Raw genomic sequence first — 21073 nt, forward strand, 5'->3', positions numbered from 1 at the left:
ATTTATACTCGCCTGTTCTGTTCATTGTCTCTGGAGCATCTGGCTTGGGCCGCTGTCACAGAGAGAGAGGAAACTGGGCTAGATGGATGGACCACTAGACGTGATAAAATCGATCCCCGATCGATTGATCACTACCCGCCGATCCGGCGAGTGGTGTAGACGTATCCTAATTCCCAAAATTCTAATATTGGAAAAGCAGAGCTCAGGACCCTCACAGCCGGTTTTACATATTTAATGAAAATTGTGTGTATACATCCATACCCCACCCATGGGTTATTAATATGTTCACATGATTTTTAGTGGAATGTCTGAAAATATTACGGTCTTCCTCAACGTTTCCTGTAACAGTTTTTTTTGGTTACTTCAGAGAATTTAGAGATTTTTACTAGCAAAATAAATGCCTGAAGTAAATTCATCAGAACAGTAAATTCAATAGTGGGATTATTATTTTTTTCTTATTCTGGGACACACACTACTCTTAGTTTTCGGAAGATGGTCATTGTAAGATGCAAAGCATCAGGAATAGCAGTGCCCAGAATCCCGCCGCCCAACGGAGGTTCCGCTGGTCCCGGCTCCCGTGGAGCATCCGGAGGTCCACTGAAGCCGCAGTACCAGCGGACCCTCCACAGTCATGCCTGCGGCAGGTCTGCTCGTCCCAGGGCTCCGGTGGACCTCCCGCAGGCATGACTGCGGAAGGTCCGCCGGAGCCACCTGCCGCCCTGCGGGCAAAATGCCACCCCAAGCGCGCGCTTGGCGCGCTGGGGTCTGGAGCCGGCCCTGGCAGTGCCACAAATAAATAGTACTGTACACCTGTAAATGATTTCCAACTGAAATTTTGGTAACAGAGTAGTAAAAATTATTAGGCAGAAAGCTAAACAAATAAGTCAAATTTACAAGGCAGGAGATACTATAGACATGAAGATCCATCTGCATTTGTGTTTTATTTACTTATTTTTTCATACAAAACCCAAAAGGTGGCTTCTCTTTGGTGAGCATTCTCTAAGGAAACAAAAGGACAGTTTTTCAGAGAAATTTTGTCCACGTAACTTGTAGAAAGATGATACATAGTATCATAATATGACCTAATTTACATGAAGCTGCTGAAACACTTCTGGCATAATTTAGATTTGATTTGATTTGCTGGATTGAACCACTTTCAGTGGTATTCCATTATCAGCAGTAGATTGACCCTGACATCCTTAATAAATTAATCTGTTTGTCTGACAAGGTATCACACAAAGTGCCACTCCTTCTCCATCCTGCACCACTTAGGACTGCAAAGAGAGTAACAAGAGAGATAGTGAACTTGCGAACGATATTGCTGCATAAAACACATAACTAAGATGTGCATAACTGCTTATGCTACGCTGATATTATGATGATTTGTACAACAGCAGTGAAAGGCCCCAAGCAAAGATCATAGCCCCATTGTGCTAGATGGGCACTGTTTTAAATCAATTACTCTGCAGCTTTTTGGACTATGAACATTTTACTTGAGCTTTTACTGGAAATTTACGCTTCACACCCAGGGAATTATTCAATGTAAATTAGCACACAGATAGCAATTATTGTTTTGTTTGTACTAAAATGGTATTTATTTCAGTAAAACTCATAAGCTTTTGCTATTCTTTTAATGGTGCAATCCTAATAGTTAATTAAAGCCCGTAGGATGTGATCTTTGCGATCAAAAACCTAAACATTTTGCCCTTGCATCTCTCTCCCGCTTCAAAGATCTGTTTCAGAGATGAGTCATCTCTGACCTACGGTGTTCATACTACGGAATCAAGTTTTCTGATAGACAATTTATTCAATAGTCTCTATAAACTAGCCACAATCATTCTTTCCTAATACACAGGACCCAGCTATTAGAGTTGGAACTTGCGTTGGTGGAAGGACAATAAGAAAACAAACAAGAATGAATCAAATTTCTATAGCACACCCAAGCTTAAGTCTCACCAAATTAGCCTAAAAAGCTAGAATAAATACATACACTTAAAAGGTGAGCTCTTGCTCCAGAGGGGAATAAGCCTTAGAATAACTGATCTAAGCCTTAGAATAACTGATCCTGCTGGTCTTTGCATGCAGAGAGCTCATGGACTTCAGCATGCTGTGACTACGTGGAAACAGCATTATAACTGAAATTGTTTGCCATCCTTACCTACAGCAGGCACTATCAATTCCCCTGTTATTAGTGATATTAGGAACTAACAAAGAAAGTGCCTGACAAAGGAATGTATAAGAACACAGATGCAGAATCAGGTGCTTGTTGTTATTGTTTAAATGCAAAATGGATGCCCCAAAAGAGGTCTATAAAATCACCCAAATGGAGCCCAACTGCAATACAAGTTGTTTGATACGGACATTTTTCATAGCTCTCTGTAAAAGAGAATTTATAAGGATTATGAGTGAGGATAAAATGTATCACTGACAAATTCCCTCTGCAATGTCCAAGCAGATTTCTCACTAGCAATGCATGTATGATTTTAAGACACACGGGTAGAGGTAGATGAATTTCTAAAGATTACTTGCTGCCACCTAGTGTTTGGCACTGACAACCTGCAAGAAAAAGGAGCTGGAGAGCTAAATTGTGCAACCTTTACTCAGATACATGAGTATTTCTCACCTGAGTAAGCAGTCACCAACATGATGAAGCGTTGCCCAATCCAGCCCTTCAGTGATGTTATTTAAAATCATGATGAAGTAAGCCATATCTTGTGCTTTGCTAATGACATTTATTGAGTTATAGTTAATATTTGTAACCATAAGCTGTAATCGGTATTATCTCATTTATGTTATTATGTCACTGTAGGACCTGATCCAGCAACTCCTTACCTACATGATTAGTCCCATTCAAATCAGGGGTACTATTTGCGTCAGTAGTGCTTACTCACATGAACAAGGGTTTTCAGGATCAGATACTTAGGCCTTAACCTTGCAATCACATAAGGGTATCTATAGTCACATGAATATTCCCACTGACTTCAAAGGGCTACTCATGCATAAAGTTAAGCGTGTGCACAAGTGTTTTCAGGATTGGGGCCTTAGATTCCAAGATCCTCAAGGCACCTCATCACCTCTAGTCACTTGTAAAGAGCCAGGCACAGGCAGTAGTTATCCAAGTATAATATCTATCTGACGGAAGGGTTAAAATGTGAAATGTTCAGTTTTAAATATCCACAGCACTCTGACCAAGTTAATGCCAATGTAAAACACATGGTTGCACACTAGGTGGCGGATTTGTATTATTCTTGCAGAGGCAGAAGACTGAAGATAAAGAAAGTAATACCAGGCCTTAAATATGTAGCAAAGCAAGTCCTTCCCCTCCTCCCCGCCAGTGAAACATTATCCCTGCTAAGAAAAAAAGAAGAAAAAAAGTTTCTCCCTGAATGCTTTATAGTAATTTAGTAATTAAAACTAGCAACACGTATCAATAAACATTCCTATTCTATACTCAATTAAATTTACAATGGGACCATATCAGACAGGGGACACAAATCCTGACCATGGTTACATGGAGGTGTAAATAACAGGCTTGCTGATCTTCAGTAGAAAAGGTTCATGGTGGAGTTGCTCCATAGGTGAGGGATGAGATGATTTTTGGGGTGGGAGGTGGGTTTATGTTGAAATGTAAATGAGATTCGTATCTCCAATATGGCCCTCTGTGTCCCCTGCTGCTCTCCCTTCGCCACGCTGCAGACCTGCTCCAACCCCACACAGAGGTGTCATCAGGGCCGGCGCTTCCATTTAGGCGACCGCCTGTGCCAGGATTTGGGGGTGCGGCATTTTGCCGCCCTCGGCGGCAATTCGGCGGCGGGGGGTCGTTCCGTGCTCCGGGTCTTCAGCGGCAATTCTGCGGCGGGTCCTTCACTCACTCCGGGACCCGCCACCGAAGTGCCCCGAAGACCGGGAACGCGGAAGGACCCCCCTGCCGCAGAATTGCCGCCAACGACCGGGAGCGCGGAAGGACCCCCGCCTAGGGCACCAAAAACCCTGGCGCCGCTCCTGGGTGTCATGAAGTAGAGAGGGGCATCTGGCCGTGTGTGTGTGTGTGTGTGTTGGGTAGGGTGGAGGGAGATAGCACTAGGAATCACAGATGGGAATGTTTGCCCAGGCCTCTCTCCCAGTTGAAAGTTCCATTTCGAAACTGCCAGCCAGGGGCACTCTCTTAGTGTGTGTAATCCATTTAAGGCTCTTTGCTACACTATTCCCAAGGAGCAAATGTGCAGTCTCTCTAGCCATCCTCTCTAAAGGTCTGGGTAGGTAGAGGCCAGAGGTGACTTTTCAGCAGCTGTGCTTTGCCTGCACAGCTACTCTTGTGGAGATAGGAAACCTCTCAGGATTCATGTAGTATTCAGGCCATCTAGCTTCAACCAAGCTCCGTGCTGCAGCAGGTGCGAAATCAGTTGGCTAGGTATATTTGCAGACAACTAATTCAGTGTAAAGTCTTGATATTTTTAGCTTATTGTTTATAAAGTATATTGAACAAATACTGCACTATCAAGCCTCTTAGGTCAAATACACTGTTTATTCATCTGGGTTGTTTTGGCTGGGGGTGGAGAGGAGGAGTTTGAATGCAGAAAGCAGCATGGGAGTAAAGAACATGATCGCTAGGGGGAAGCTGAAAAGACCCAACAGCGGCTGGCCCCAGGGCCACCCCTCAGCAGCAGCCAGTGTAGCAGGCCCCGGGGCCAGCTGTTTGGGCTGCCCTGGGGTGAGCCACACCGGCCGCTGCAGAAGTCACAGAGGTTCCAGAAAGTAATGGAATCCGTGACAGACTCACAGCCTTATTCATGAGTCAACTCCTGCTATTTAGAATAACGCTGGCTTTCCTCAGAAAATTATATATAAATTCTAACAGCCTAAGTGCCAGTAACAGGTCTGATTGTGACATGGCCTTAAAAGGCTGGTTGAATGCATGAAGCCACACTGCAAGGTCTATGCAAGGACTTACCACAGCTGCAGTCCCTGAACTCACAGGAATTGCACACCTGGCAAATGGAAGGGCCGGGCCGGCCCTCCTAGCCAAAGCATTGCACTTGGAGCTTGTGCTAAATTGGTTATCCACCATTACCCCATTGTCTTTTACAAGGTCCCTACTTTCCAGGAAAGTTTCCACTGCTAGATCCGACTTCTGCATCCTGTCAGAAATTTTGATTTCTGTACTTATTTGCAAGTGAATTTTTCCTTCTGATGGGGACCTGGGAAGCATAGGCTTCAGAATTCATATAACTTCTGACATACACATCAGTCTACTGCTATCTGGGTCATCTGTACTGACCAAATATTTGAATGATTGTGCTAAGCTTGAGCACGGGAATTCCATTATTCCTGACCACATGTTTGAAATGAATGAATTTTGGAGTACTCACAGTGAATTCAGTTTGAATTCCAGTCCAGCTATTTTATTGGCATAAGACCAGCCATACTGGGTCAGACCAATGGTCTAGTTAGCCCAGTATCCCGTCTTCTGACAGTGGCCAATGCCAGATGCTTCAAAGGGAATGAACGGAACAGGGCAATCATCAAGTGCTCCATTCATGGTCATCTAGTCCCCCATCTGGCAGCCAGAGGCTTAGGGACACCCAGGGCATGGGGTTGCATCCCTGACCAATTTGGCTAATAGCCATTGATGGACCTATCCTCTGTGAATTTACCTAATTCTTTTTTTCATCCAGTTATATAGTTTTAGCTTTCACAACATCCCCCGGCAGCAAATTCCACAGGTTGACCATGCGTTGTGTGAAGTAGTACTTCCTTTGTGTTTGTTTTAAACCCGCTGCCTGTTAGTTACATTAGGTGACCCCTGGTTTTGGTGTTGTGAAGTGGGTAAATAAAACATCCTTGGTAATTTGCTCCACACCATTCGTGATTTGATAGATCTCTATCATATCCCCCCCCACCCCTGAGTTGTCTCTTTTCCAAACTGAATAGTCCCAGTCTTTTTAATCTCTCCTGTGAAAGCTGATCCATACCCCTCATCATTTTTGTTGCCCTTCTCTGCACCTTTTAGGGTGACCAGATGGCAAGTGTGAAAAACTGGGATGGCGGTGGGGGGTAATAGGTGTCTATATAAGAAAAAGCCCCAAATATCGGGACTGCCCCTATAAAATCGGGACATCTGGTCACCCTAGTACCTTTTCCAATTGTAATATATCTTTTTAGAGATGGGGCAACCAGAACTGCACACTGTATTCAAGAGATGAGTGTACCATGGATTTATACAATGGAATTGTGATATTTGCTGTTTTATTATTGATCTCTTTCCCAATGGTTCCTAACATTGTTAACTTTTTTGAAAACGTCCACTTAATGTGTGGCACTAGTCAGCAAACTATCCACAATGACTACAAGGTCCCTTTCTTGAGTGGTAGCAGCTAATTTAGATCCCATAATTGTGTATGTATAGTTGGGATGATGTTTTCCCATAGGCATTTCTTTGCATTTATCATCAACACTGAATTTAATCTGTCATTTTGTTACGCAGTCATGCACTATTGTGAGATCCCTTTGTAACGCTTTGCAATCACCTTTGGATGTAACTATCTTGAGTATTTTCTATTGTCCACAAACTTTGCCTCCTCACTATTTACCCACTTTTATTCCAGAACATTTATGAATATGTTGAACAGCACTGGTCCCAGTAGAGATCCCTGAGGGACACTGATATTTACCTCTCTCCATTCTGAAAACTGACCATTTATTCCTGCCCTTTGTTTCCTGTCCTTTAACCAGTTACTGATCCATGAGGGGACCTTCCCTCTTATCCCATGACTGCTCAGTTTGCTTAAGAGCCTTTGGTGAGGGACCGTGCCAAAGGCTTTCTGAAAATCCAAGTACACTTGACAAGCTATTGAAGTGTTGCCAAAGAAAAAAAGCACAGAACCTTCAGGTCTCTGCCAGATGTAGATACAATACATCAGGCATCTACTTGGATTGGGGCTTCACAGGATGTATGGGATTTTATCTCCTGTGCCCATCTGTCATTGTTGTTCAGGTTCAAGTAGGTGGCACCTTGCTACAAAGAGTGATGGCTATCCCTGCTATCCCAACTCAGCTCCTTATGTAACAGGGCTTGATTCAAAGCCCATTGGAGGCAATGGGAGTCTTTCCCTTACTTGATTAGGTTTTGGATTAGGCTCAAAGCAAACAATCAATTCTGTCTCAGGGAGCATCAACAAAACCATCACTTAAGTTCTGATTGCAGAATCTACATTACGTTTTAGCTCCCGGGGACTAACCATTAGCAATGTGCTTTTTGCATTACAAACTAGGCACATTCAATACAAAAGTAATTAAAGAGAGAATAAAGTAGAAACCCACACTGCCTTTATTACCATATCACCTTTGTGACCTAAAACCACACTTCAAATTTTAAAGGGGTTTTTAGCCCAGCATCATTTTGTGATTCAGAACACATTTGACTGTGGGCATGTTTCCATGAAAACAGAAAAATCGTATTAGTTAAAATGTGCTAATTGTTATGTAGACAAGGGATAAACATTTCAGAAGTCTCCCAGTGATTTAGGATCCTCCATCTCATTGAAAGTATAGGTTCCTAAGTGACTAAGACTCCGATCTACAAAGGTATTCAGGTACCTAACTCCCCCTGAAATCTATGGGAATTAGGCACCATTGGGGATCTGTGCCAAAGTCAATTTTGAAAATGGGACTTAAATTTCCAGAAGTACCTTACTTAAGTCCTCAAATAGATTGTCCTGGGCGGGTGGGAATATGGTGATAAAATCTTGGGCAGTAATTATATTGTTGAGGAGGTGGGAGGAGGGGAGAGAGAAAAAAAAAGTGGATAACCACCAGATAACATGAAAGCAAGTCCACTGTGCACAGAACTCCTATAGTATACAACAGGAGTGTATGCACAGCCTGATTGCCAGATTGGGCCCTATATGATTTCCAGGACTAATAAAAACAATTACTTCATAAATAAAAGGAGAGACAAGATAGTGTCTGTCTATTAAAATAATTGCAAACGATTCTCACCATCCCAATGGCATCAGGTTTTGTCTTTGTACACTGTCTCACAACTCTTCACGTACTCAGACAGGGCTCGATCCTGCAGACACTTATGCACATGTGCCTATGGCTTCAAAGGGACCGGTCACATGAGCAAAGCTGCTCACATGTGGAAGTCTTGGACCCATGATTAAGACGGTCTATGCAGAGCTGACAAATCCAATACATTTTAAAAGATTTTTAAGCCTAAAGATGGATCACGTGAAAGAAATCCATAAAATGGACAAGATTGCAGCAAAACAGTAATCAGATTTTTCCTCTATATAACATCTTTGTTAATTTATGGCCAAATACCCAGTGGATTAGATATATGGCGCATCCTGTGGAATGCAATTGTCCTTATTCTCATGCACATCTAGCAGGCAAATGCCTTTCTGATTTTTCCATTACTCCAGTGCTTCTTTTACACAACAGCAAGCTATTTTAAATCACACCAGAAATCCTTCTTTGCTCTGCAACAACCCTGATCACGCAGGTAGAGAGCATATTACACAGCAGTTGGCAGTAAACCTGACTTTGGCACGGAGGATTAACAAATACAAATGAATGATTTGTAATCTCAGAATTGATATTTTTTCCATGGATGGAAAGAAGCCGATAAGAATTTTAAGTCACAGAACTTCTCTTCTAGGAAAGTGGTAGAGTAAGAGTAAGAAAGAAAGAGCAGCATGTGTGAAGAGAGAAAACACACGCGTGCACATGTCAGGTGTGTGATACTGTAGAGCCAACTGAACATGCATTTATCATGCCCCTTTGACTGTCTCACCTGCACTCTGCCCACTAACCCATCTTCCCTGAGCTTAGTCTAGCATGTCTAAATTCTAAAGGATCTTCACACAGCTGCCCTAATTATTATTTTTTTTTAAAAAAAATCTTCCTTCCCAAAGTGTGGTGCTTCTCTCTCCACATCACCCTTGCCTAAGGCCCAAAATGGACAATCACTCCAGCGCCAGGTTTACGATCTGATATCTTGCAGCCCTACAGCACTAGAAATGGGAGCTCTATACAATTGGAAAAGGGACTTGCAGTTGTCCACCCTGAGGGCATGTCTACACTTACCTCCAGAGAGATCAATCCAGCAGGGGGCGATTTATCGCATCTAGTGAAGCCGCAATAAATTGACCGCCGAGCGGTCTCCCGTCGACTCCGGTACTCCACCAGAGCAAGGGGCGCAGGCGGAGTCGACGGGGGAGCAGCAGCAGTTGACTTACCACAGTGAAAACACCGCGGTACATAGATCAAAGTACGTTGACTTCAGCTACGTTATTCACGTAGCTGAAGCTGCATAACTTAGATCGATCCTCCCCCCCAGTGTAGACCAGGCCAGATATGCAAAACTTTCACCTAATCCTGGACAGTGCCAATGTATTGCTCATTGGAGGTATGACATTTTTATGCACATAAAATCTATTTTAGGTCATTTTTATATTTGTTTTTAAAAATACATTTGCTAGAGTATTCTCTCACCCTCAAAGTATTTAACAGTTGATTTGGTGCATAGCCCTCCACTAACACTTTATATGCTGCATGTCTCAGACTAAACTCTTTGGGATGTGGATAATATCTTCCTTTTGGGTTAGACAGCACCTAGCATGCTGTGGCTTGGATCCCGATTGTGTGGTGCCCCAATACTATCAGTACTTGTAATAATGATAATACAAATACAATATACACATAAATCCTGATTATACTGGAGTCAATGGCAGAGCTCCAATTGACTTAAAAGGTCCAGGATTTAGTCTCATGGCTATAGTGGGGATGAAAGGAAAGGAAACCGGCTGATTTACAGAGCAACAAATGACGGCCCAGTTTCTGAACATGGTAGCAAGCGGGTGGATTCTGTACCTGCACTGATCCACGATGAAGTTGGTGGGACTCCAGGCAGGCCCAGCATTCCATCTGTACCTTATTAGTAGCAGGTCCTGGGCCAACAAATATACATTTGGTGCATGAACAAGTATAACCCTCAGACCTTGTACCGACATTATTCCTGTAAAACTGCCAAGAGCTGGAACCTGCATGAAAAGCTCAAAGACAATAGGAAACCCAGACCCTGTACACTACCTTCATGGGAGCAAGCTGGATGGGTGTGATACATGAAGGGTCCACCATAGGCTTCGGCCTGTTTGCGGTGTCTGCTAGCAAGCTGTGCCACTGTTGAGGTAGTCCTGTAAATTTTTGTTCTCTGTGATCAAATCCAGTATGAACCCGGTGCTCAAAATTTGACGGTCCAGAAATTTCAAGCCTTTTCTTTTTCTTTCCAAACATGGTGGAAAAACCTGAGGGGAAGGGGACGTGTGGGAGAACAGAAACAAGAAGTAGTTTATCTTGACATTGTCTCAGCTTTTTAATCTGTCATTACCTGTAGAGTATAAAACGGATGTTAATTTTTACTGATTCAAAATTTCCAATTCTGCCTCACTTACTCACATGGTGTGCTTTACTCTGCACATAATCCCACTGAGATCTATTGGAGGTCTCATGATTTAGTTGGGGATTAGTTGGGGATTGGTCATGCTTTGAGCAGGGGGCTGGATTAGATGACCTCCTGAGGTCCCTTCCCACCCTGATAGTCTGTGATTCTATGATATGGCCCCAGTTATTGTAGTATCTGAACGACTCATAATCCTTTCTGTATTTATCCTCAAAGTGATTAGCTATGTCATGATAATGATGATACCTAATATGAAACAGAAGTAAATAGAAGAACTTGCATCTCAGAACTATAGGCCAGATGCTCAGCAGTCTTAAATCTTTGCAGGAGGACTGTTTTCACCAGCTGAGCATCAGGTCCTAGCACATTCATACTTAGATTGAATCCTGCTGAAGTTAGAAGAGGGTTTGTTGCTTGTTTGCCATTTCAGTAATGCCAGACAAGCAGAGATCCTGCTACAGATTCCAGCCACCCTTCAGCGTCTTCGCCTATACTAGCAAAATCTCCATTCGTGCAGTGCAGCTCGCCTTTTGGAGAGAAATGATCTCCTGTGAAAAGAGAATATCGAGGGCCCGACGGTGCCATTTAGACACACCCATAGCAAATGAGAGATTGAAGCTGCACAGCCCTTGGGGGAGCCCAGGAAACATCAGGCACACTGAGGCTGAACATCTGCTACCAAACCCCTTTGCATGAGCAGTTTGCTATCCCCTGCATGGCTGGCTAGCAAGGGGGCGGGGGGGATTTAGAGCAGAAGTGCCAGCTTTCTGATTTGCAGAGGGGTGCTCGACCCCCTGCTCTGCCCAAGACTCCACCCCCACGCCACCCCTTCCCCCAAGGCCCCACCTCAGCTGCATGGTGAAGTTGGCTGTTTTTGAGATCATTTGAAGAACGCGCTGTTGGGTCATCTTGTCTACTTGCTGCACGGTGACAGAACTGGTTTCATTATTGTTCTCCAACAATCTCCAGTACCCTTGGATGGGAGTTTGATCTAGCCCTGTGTCTCTCCAGTGAGGGCGATTTTACAGCTACCCAGGACAACTGGTTCCATGGTTTCTTCTGATAATGCCTTTTGGGCTATTTAACATTTTTTTTTTGCTGCTATGATTTAATCCTCAAGAGACTGACAAATCATTCCTGGAGCTAGATTACCCCTAACCCTTTGCGGCTCTGGCCACGGCGAGCAGGGACAGCAGGAGAGCAGAGGCTGCTTGCCCAGTACTTGCAAGGGGTGGCCAGAGAGGGTCAAGGAGCGGGCGGCCCGATGCACAGGGGAAAGATGGATAAACTGCACCCTGTAAAGGGCTGAAGTAATTTACTCCAGATCCCGCAGCAAGGGAGGTGCAGGGGTCACAAGTCTCACCCAGGCTACTGCCAGGGCAGGACGGCTTCCACACCGCCACTTACTCTGAGCACAGCCCAATGACTCGTTCCAGCCTACAGTGTGTTCGATACCTTGGAGAAGGGCAATGTTTCTAGGGCTTTAGTCAGATTGCTGTGGGGCCATTATACCAGGGAAGAGGAAAGATTCCAAGCAACTAGGAAGTGGGATAGGCTGGGATTGGGGGGCGGAGGGGGGAGGGAACCATTCCTGCTGCCTCATGCACTCCTCCACCTAGGACTATGGTCCTGAAATAACCCACTTATCTCTGCTACCAGCATTCAGCACATCTGTTGGACTGGGAACCAGCAGGACCTGAAGCATTTGGAGCAAGCACAGTGGTGGCAGCTTGAGCTGACGGGGCGGTGGGGCCAGCAGTGCTCGAAGATGGGTAGAGGTCTGGAGGACATTGGGCTCATGGGAAGCTAGTCTAGCCCTGGGCTGGGAACTGGCTGTTGGGCTGGAGGAGGGGAGGGAGACAGAGGAGAAAACGGCAGAGTTTCTGCTGCTTGGAAATAGGATGTAAGTCTCCAGGTCTTCTGTAAAGAGCACAGGGCAAATAGGAGGATACTCCTCCATGGCCCTCTAAGGGTTAAACCCATTACTCCTAGTTTTATCCTCCTTGGCTGGTGAGAATAAATTGATGCCTGTCCTCTTTATACCTTCCCTTTACATACTTGTAGAGAATTGTGTCTCCTTTAAGCTTATTTTCTCCAGATAGAACAGGCCTAGTTCTTTTAACCTTTCCTCCTAGGTCTTATCTTCCAAACCTTTCATCGGTTTTGTTCCTCTCTTCTGAGCTCTCTCCAATTATTCTGTCTTGTCTGAAATCAAGTGCCCTTTAGTCTCTCTCTCTCTCTACTGATAAGATCTTACTTAGTCATTTTAAGCTTCCTTTTGTGAAGTCTTATCATTCTGCTCCTCCCATTCTCAGCATGCTGATCTCTTATTTTGTTTCCACTGGTGCTTAACCATAAATCTGCACACTCCAAGTTTTCAGTCATTGCTTCATTATTGGTCAGTATCAAATTAAAAAACAAAACAAAACAGAAACACAATAACAAGCGGGAGCCCATGTCAGTGGAATACTAATGACAGCAGGAGCAGGCTACCTGGATCCACCTGTCAGCTCTGTTTTATCTTTAGAGAGTGTAAGCTCTTTGGGGCAGGATCCAGCCTTTCGTTCTGTGTATTTGCAGTGCCTAGCACAAGGCTGTCCTGGTCAATGACTCCAGCTTCTGGGTACTACAGTAACACAAATATTTTTATCCTAACCCATGGTTTTGGGTTGACATTTTCCATTTTTGGTTTCTAGCCACTGGCAATTTAAAAAAAAAAGTTTAAACAAAAGCCATGCCAATATTGCCAACTTTTAGCATTCAATAAATAAATAAAATAAAAATAAAAAACCACAAGTCAGCCCCTCCCCACAAACATTTAATAGCTTAAAAATCTCAAGATTTAAAATAAAAATAAAAATTGGGGTTCATTTTCTTTGATGGCTGAAGCTTTCAAATGTACTTGAATAATGGTTTTAAGCTTTTCTCTGAAGCCCTCTGGGCTAGAAACATACTTATTTTTTAAATCAAAGCTGAGATTCTCAGGCATTCACATGATTCCAGGACCTGGGGCTTTAAGACAGACATCAACTATCACAAGTCTTGCAATAAAATCATGAGAGTTGGCAACACTGCAGTACCTTCCATTTTGAGTACAAGAGAACCTCATAAAAAAGATATTGCAGCTAGAACTGTGTGGGAACTGGATTTTCCTTTTATACATGAAATTTCAAAAAAATTTCCGTTCTGAAATGGAACAACAACAAAAAAATAAATAAAAAAAATGTAATTGAACTTCCGGTGAAACAAGATTTCAGAATAAAACCCAATAAGTGTCAGGTTGATCAAAACATTTTGTTTTGATTAAATTTTAACATTTCATTCTGATTTTTGACTTTACTTTATTTACACATACTTTTAAACAAAAACTGGAATGAAATATTTTGAAACAAAAAAGTTTGAATGTTTCATTCTGAAAACATCAAAAATTGATATTTTCAATCAGAACACTCAGTTCCATTTTTTTAAATTAGTCAAAATAGACTGGTTTCCGTGAAACTTAGATTTCAACAAGATAGTATTCTCCCAGACAAAAGTTCCACTGGAAAATTTTTGATCAGCTCTAATGACATGATTTTTGAGTCACACGACAGCTGCAATGGCTGGAGGTAGAAAGTTAAAATCTGGCATGGAAATAGCCCTCAGCCAGGAGAAGAGCCTTTATTTTTTCAAGAGAATATTTTCTTTTATCAGAGTTATGCCTCTGTGAAAGTCACCTACTGAGCATGCACAGATATGGTCACTAAGTACACGTAAAGCAGCATTTACCCTTCTGTGTGCGTGGCTAATTTAGCTTCAAGGGCAAAAGTGTTGGGGAAATATATTGATGCAAATTGGTAGATACACTTGTGACTGAAGAACTGAAGGTGCAAAGGGATCAAGCCCTGCTGTAATGTGGCCAAGTTCCTCTGTAGCTAAGGAAGAAACCTGCACGGAAGAGGAAGAACTCTTGCCGTTGTACTTCCTAAAGAGGTCAGAAGAGTGGCTCATTTCCACCAGGCCTGGTCTACACTACAGCTGCCGATCGATCTAAGCTATGCAGTGTGAGTTACTTTAGTAGTGTAACTCAAGTCGACATAGCTTAGATCTACTCAGGTGGGGTCCACACTATGCTATGTCGATGGGAGATGCTCTCCCACTGACATTGCTTCCGCCTCTCATTGAGGTGGAGTACAGAAATCAATGGGAGAGCACTCTTCCATCGACTGAGCTTGTCTTCACTAGACATGCTAAATCAATGCTGCTGCATCGATTGCAGCAGTGCCGATTTAGCTCCGGAGTGAAGACAAGCCCTTAAAGAGCATCCGGTCGGGGCATTCCAAGCCAAAGAGTTCCGTATTATGGAACTGATCGGAGCCTGGAGTAGCTCTTGAGAGAGATAAATAGAAAAGCAATATATGTTCCATTTATTGGCCAGCAGAGCTTCTTCATCATGGAAAGCAAAGCTCCTTTTGTTAGAAAAAAAAGTCCCTCCCCCCCTTTTTTTTTAAATTCCTCAGTAATCTTCCTTGGCTTCTCAGAGAGAACACAAAATTAGATAAAAATTAATATTTATATAATGCCACAAATGTACAGATTTTATGATGGAGACCATAATTTTTGGTGGATTTATAGCGAGGCTAAATTTGGGTTTGAGAGTCGTGCAGTTCAATGCCTGCTCCAGGATTACATGCATCAGGTGTGCAAGTACATTTTGTCATGTACACTGACTTTTCTAGCAGGATTCTCGGATAGTATTAACTGATAACGTGAGAGGTTGCATGTATTCTTTCTATTTTGAAATACCCCAGCTTTCCTTTGTAGGAAATCACATGCAAACCTGTTCCAGCTTGACGCCCTGTGCAGAAACCAATGACTGGTGTATGGTGGATCTTTTAGAGAGCATTTCTACATTACGTTCCTACGCAATATCCTTTTTTCTGGCCTTGACAACGGCCATTGTGACCCACTCATGTCCATGGAGAATGCCGCTACACAGCTCATCTTCCTATACTGTAAGCTTTGACTGTAGCAGTCCTCTTTGCATCCCCCACATTATGCTTGATATGAAAAGAAGGAGACAATCTACTTGTCTTCACTTTCAAGGCCCTCCATAACCTCTCCCCACCCTACTTACCATTTTTCATTCAGTATCAAAAGCTCAGTTCCCACCACTGAGCAGCCCACGATACTAGCTTCCATCACCCACTTGTTAAAAATTTAACAAGTGTCTTTGTGCTTTCTCCCATGCCGCCCCTCACACTGGGAGAAACATCTGCAAAATTGAAACTCTCCTCTGCCGTGAAATCTACAAAAGCCTGACAACAGATATGCTGCTAGTGTGTTGAAACCACTGACAATCATGCTGACCAGAACTGTTATTGTTTCACTGTACTCCCCTGATCACTGTCTGTATCCACCCTCTTATACTTAGACTGCAAGCTTTTTGGGGGCAAGGATTGTCTTTGTTCTGTTTGTACAGCATCCCTTACCTCAGTGGGACCCACTGGGCCTACTAGTTGCTACAGTAATACAAAACTAATAAATAATTTTAGACTTAGGCCCTCAACTTGCTGCATTAAAAAGTCAATGGAAGCTTTACCCTTGCCACAAGTGAACATAGGATCAAACCATCAAAACCATCTAGACCAGTGGCTCTAAATCGTTTCTGGCAATGCAATGCATTCTGATCCTTCCAGTGCCATGTGGTTGTGGTTGATTGGAGCCTGCTACTGTATCGAATGGGGAAGGGGGGGGGATTTGTTACTCCCCTCCCCCTGTTCATATAGAGCTTGTTTTCCATCTAGTTCCATGTTGAGTTTTTCTTTAATGAGTTCAACAAATGGCATTGTTGATTAGAATGTATGTCCTCTGCCGTCAAACCAGAAGATTCCATCTCTATGTAATATACTGGTGAGTGTCTGCAACTGGTCTCCCCTCTTTGCCCAATCAACAAAGCATGAGCGTCACACCCCCAACTAGAGAGCTTTGGCAGCTCATGCTTCTAGTTCTTGAGTGCCCTGGTTTTCAATTCCTGCTGCATTGGCCAAGATGGCAGCCAGCACCTACACACTTCAGAAAGGAGAGGCCAAATTAAAGGGAGGTTTTCTGCCATACTTACTGTTACATGAGTTAACAGTGTTATTTAGTAACAAGTTGGGGAAGCAGAGAGCATACTAAGCAAATGGAAGAGCAAGAGTCCTAAGGCCTATCAATTGTTTTTGAAATAAACTCTAGATGCATCTCAACCTCTTGAAGATAAATAATTGGAGGAGTTTGTGCTTATGCCTCACAAAAACTCTGTTGCTGGCACAATATCCCTCTATTTTGAAAGTTAACCATAGTCCAGGTAAACATCAGTTCTGGGTCCCACGGAATTTTAATCCCGTCATTGTTATTTTTGCAGACCACAGAATTTGATCCTGAGCCCAGGAATAAAAAAATTCAGGTAACCACGATCCATTAGCAGAGGCAAAGGTAGTGTTGTGAAGTGCTTTAAAAAAAAAAAAAGAAAAGACTCCCAGGAAGTCTATTATCTCTTGGTATCACCACCCATGTTAGTGCTCCCAGTTACTAATTTAATTCTTAGCACCATCCCCACAGACTCATGGGCATTCTGTTGCCTTTAAATTAATGCAATATTTATGAATGGCTCTCTTGCAGGTCTCTGTGAATCCTCCCCCCAGAGAAGGAGGAAATGGGGCTTGATGGATTCATGAATTTGGTACTGTTGTTAAAAGAAACAAAAGTAGGTGACCACTTCCCTCACATTTGCTAGTACCTTACTTGTGAATAATCCCACCGAATTCAATAGGATCACTCAGAGCAAGGTGCTACTGACAGGCAATATGGGTGGCAGATTCCTTCCAAATGATAGCTACTGCAACATTGATTTTGAAATAGTTCCAGGAGAGAGAGCATGTCCACAGAAAAACCAGTGACATGGGGACATTTCTATTATAACTATACTTCATTTGTACTAAAACATGTCTGCAAACAGTGCATTTATTCATTTTATGTTCATCTGGGAGAACTGTCAAGGAGACAATCCTTCAGTTATTGCATATGATGACATTAAGTGCGGTGATAAGGTACAATAAAAATAAAAGGTATCAATAAAAGTGCCATAATAACTCTAGCAATAGCCAACTTTAACAAGGAACCCATGTTTATTTTATAACAGCCTCACTCTGCTTGCCGTGCCAAAGACTGATGAGGTCTTCCTGATTCATGGAGTAAACCAAGACATTGTAGAACAGATTAGAGATTGCCTTTGCCTCGTAATAGAGAAAAGAGGGGCACGGTGGTGTTAATCTGTAGTAACTCCACTGAAGTAGCTTATTATCTCAGAGCAAGGTTGAAGGATACCTTCTTTCAGATCACAAGGTGTGGAGCTGATCCCTATGGGAGGAATCCCAGAGTTTGAGTTACTTATATAATCAAAGGGCTCAATCCCACGGCCTGGTGAAACCAATGGGATTAGTGGGGGGACCCACATTTTCTTTCCAGATTGAGGGCCAATTTTCTGCTGGTGTGGATGTCAATGAAGTTGCACCAATTTACCCCAGAAGAGAATTAGTCATTGAGTATTCATGAAGTGGAAACTCCATTGTTTATACCAACAGTGCCTTAAATGCCATCCCTTCCTAATACAGTTGTCCTTAGGACAGTACAAGATTGCTTCAGATTACAGACCATTAATGTAGGTACAGCTCAGAGTCCTTTCTCCCGCTGCTACTGGGGCTTCTATTTTAAATTTCTTTATTAACAATAATTTTGAACATTTATACTCTATGGATACACATTAATAGTAAATGTTCAGGGGCCTCCAGATGACCTCACTTCCTCCTCTTCCTCCCACCCCCTCAAGGCTGAAAGACCCACCAGGCTGAATCCTATATCCTCATGAGGGGCAGGGGCAATAGTTGCCACCTGAAGTGGCTGCAGTTGATTTGAAAGAGGAGAGCAGGAGCTGGGAGAAAGACACGCTAATACTGCCCCTTCTTCCCCCACTTCCTCCGCAAATTAGTAACTGTCTGGAACTTCAAGGGAGAAACTCTCTTTTCCCAGCCCTTCCCCCTGCACCAAAAGGAAAGACATCAGCTGCACTAGGAAGGTCCCCTTCACCCCTTAGTGATCTGGAGCCAGCTCCAACACCCGTCTACTTCAGTCCAGGGCTGGGTGGCATGGAGAGGGTATATGCTGTCCCCAGCGGTCAGGCAGGCCCTTGGTGACTCATGCCAGCTGGCACCGGTCAGAGCAGTGCCTAGGTAAAAGAACTCAGTCATTTAAAAAACAAAAACCGCCTACCTCATAAACGTGCATGAAGCCTACTACTACGTATACACCGAGATATTTTAAACCAAAAAATAACTTTTGCAAGACTTGTATGAACTACAGAAACCCAAGTTTTCTCTCACTACAATAATTCACTAATAAGATGCTTCGTCCTAGTGAACCAGTAGCATCATCCATGTTATGCCAGCACTGTTAGTACAGCTACACTGCCAGGAAGGGTAGGTCGATATTTCTTATGTAAGCCTATTTTCTTCCAAAACACATGGCTGGATTGTAAAGATTCACTCTAGGGTGGCATTTTTCATACTGCATCTCAGCCCCAGAATACATTTTCTTTTTAGCCATTAAAAATTGAGCTTATTTTCAATTATTAAGAGCACAACACATTAAGTTCACCAGTGTTTAATTTTTTCCAACGACTCCCTGCGCGTCATTACCATGTAATCAGCACAAGTCCCTTTTAGTATTAAAATGGGCTGGCTATTAGTGTTTGAAAATTAGCTCTGTGCACTTTTGAATATTCATCTCTCTCCCCGCTGGAATGGCTATACACGACACAAAGGAACTGTACAAGATACTGCTTAAACGCATATTTATATAAGGTTAAAGGGACATTGTCAGCTCCCATTTGATCCTAAATCCAAGCTGTCATAAAAAAAAACCCAAGGAACAACAACATCCCCACATTTATGAGTCCCCAGGTGGAAGTTTAAATTTCTTCACAAGACAGACCCCAAACACTGATTCACTTAGCACCTGAAAGCAGAGCTAATCTCATTCATTTGTATTGTTCAAACTGAGGGTCCAGTTTCCCACTTCTCCACAGGAAGGCTAATAGAGAGGAAATCTCTGCTGAGATGTCTTCCCCATTATTGTGGGGGGCGGGGTTTGCCCTATCACAGAACAGGCTCCACCCTGGCTCCTGGGAGATCAGAGGGACCATCTGTTCAGCGGCACAGTGCCTCCACCCAGGCTGTGGCCCTGGCAACAAGACTGGTTGCACACGTTCATTGGAGCCATGCAGCCAGTGCTTTGCCAGCCAGTGGCTGCCCTTAGATGCCCTTTCCCCCTGACCCCAATTAAAGGTGGATCCTTACCACAGCCAAAAGTGTACTACAGCCTTTGATTGTTAGTTTTAAGAACATAAGAACGGCCATACTGGGTCAGAGCAAAGGTCCATCTAGCCCAGTATCCTGTCTTCTGACAGTGGCCAATGCCAGGTGCTTCAGAGGGAATGAACAGAACAGGTAATCAAGCAATCCATCCCCTGTCACCCATTCCCAGCTTCTGGCAAACAGAGGCTAGGGACACCATCCCTGCCCACCCTGGCTAATAGCCATTGATGGACCTATCCTCCATGTACTTATCTAGTTCTTTTTTTGAACCCTGTTATAGTCTTGGTCTTCACAACATCCTTTGGCAAGGAGTTCCACAGGTTGATTGTGCATTGTGTGAAAAAAACACTTCCTTTTGTTTGTTTTGCCAAGAACTTGCCTGGGTGAGAGGGGAAACGTTGGGGGAGATGATGCGTATTTCCATTCTGTCCATAGCCAGTCCACTGCCTACCAACCTTCCCCTAACCCATACCCCCAGGCCTCTGGACAGCCCTCAGTAGGAGATTCTGCTCTGGATTTCGCCAAGCCCTCTTTCTAATCAGGAGTGAGAAGATCCACATGGTCATCTTGGGAACACAATCAGACCCTGGGAGAATTGTGTAGCAAATAAAAGTGAAACTTTAAAAAAACAAAACAAAAACCAGGGCATTGTTAGCAGTGAAGGTAAGGAAATGTGTGCTTACCACAGGCAATTGATATGCTAGCAGTTTCCCTTTAATAATCTTTTCATTTCTTAATGGCTTTCCGTAACAGTGACCTCAGTCGTTCTATTGTACAGTAAACAATGCAACAGTGCGCCATTAGCCTGCCAATTTCCGCTCGTGTTCTCTGATTAATAGTGCCCGTTTCCAATACTTGTCATATTCTTTAGCTTACGATCGTGGGCAACAAATCAAATTCAAGTGAGGATAGATGGTGTAGCTAGTGCTTCAGATGAATGTATGCGGGGCAAGTGTTCAATCCTGAGGGGAAGCTAATGTCCACTTATTGATTCATCGTAGCATAAATCATTACGTACACTGAAAGCGAAGCTAAGACATTGATTCAAGCTCTGATTCTCCTCTCATGCTGGTGTAACTGCATTGACTTAAATGGAGTTAACGGCTCATGATGCGGATACAAATGAAAGGAGAATCAGGCTCATAGATTCTGGTATGCAGCAAGGCCACAAAAGTTAGTAAATCTTAAATAATTCAGAATGGAGAGGAATTTCCAA

At 43.3% G+C, this 21073-nt stretch overlaps 1 protein-coding gene across 10 annotated transcripts in view; it reads right to left on the reverse strand.

Annotated features, from left to right (window-relative positions):
* PAK5 (p21 (RAC1) activated kinase 5) overlaps positions 1-21073 on the reverse strand; it is a 252096-nt gene that overhangs the window by 68370 nt on the left and 162653 nt on the right. For 7 of the 10 annotated variants that reach the window (XM_039531636.1, XM_039531637.1, XM_039531635.1 and 4 more), the window contains one exon: positions 10096-10310. The exons of the other annotated variants lie outside the window; for them this stretch is intronic. In XM_039531636.1, coding sequence (XP_039387570.1) covers positions 10096-10310 — 215 coding nt within the window. The remainder of the gene's footprint in view (positions 1-10095; positions 10311-21073) is intronic. 10 annotated transcript variants of the gene reach the window in all.

The sequence above is a fragment of the Mauremys reevesii genome, linkage group 3 (genome assembly GCF_016161935.1).
Source record: "Mauremys reevesii isolate NIE-2019 linkage group 3, ASM1616193v1, whole genome shotgun sequence".
In the NCBI taxonomy this organism is placed as follows: domain Eukaryota; kingdom Metazoa; phylum Chordata; order Testudines; family Geoemydidae; genus Mauremys; species Mauremys reevesii.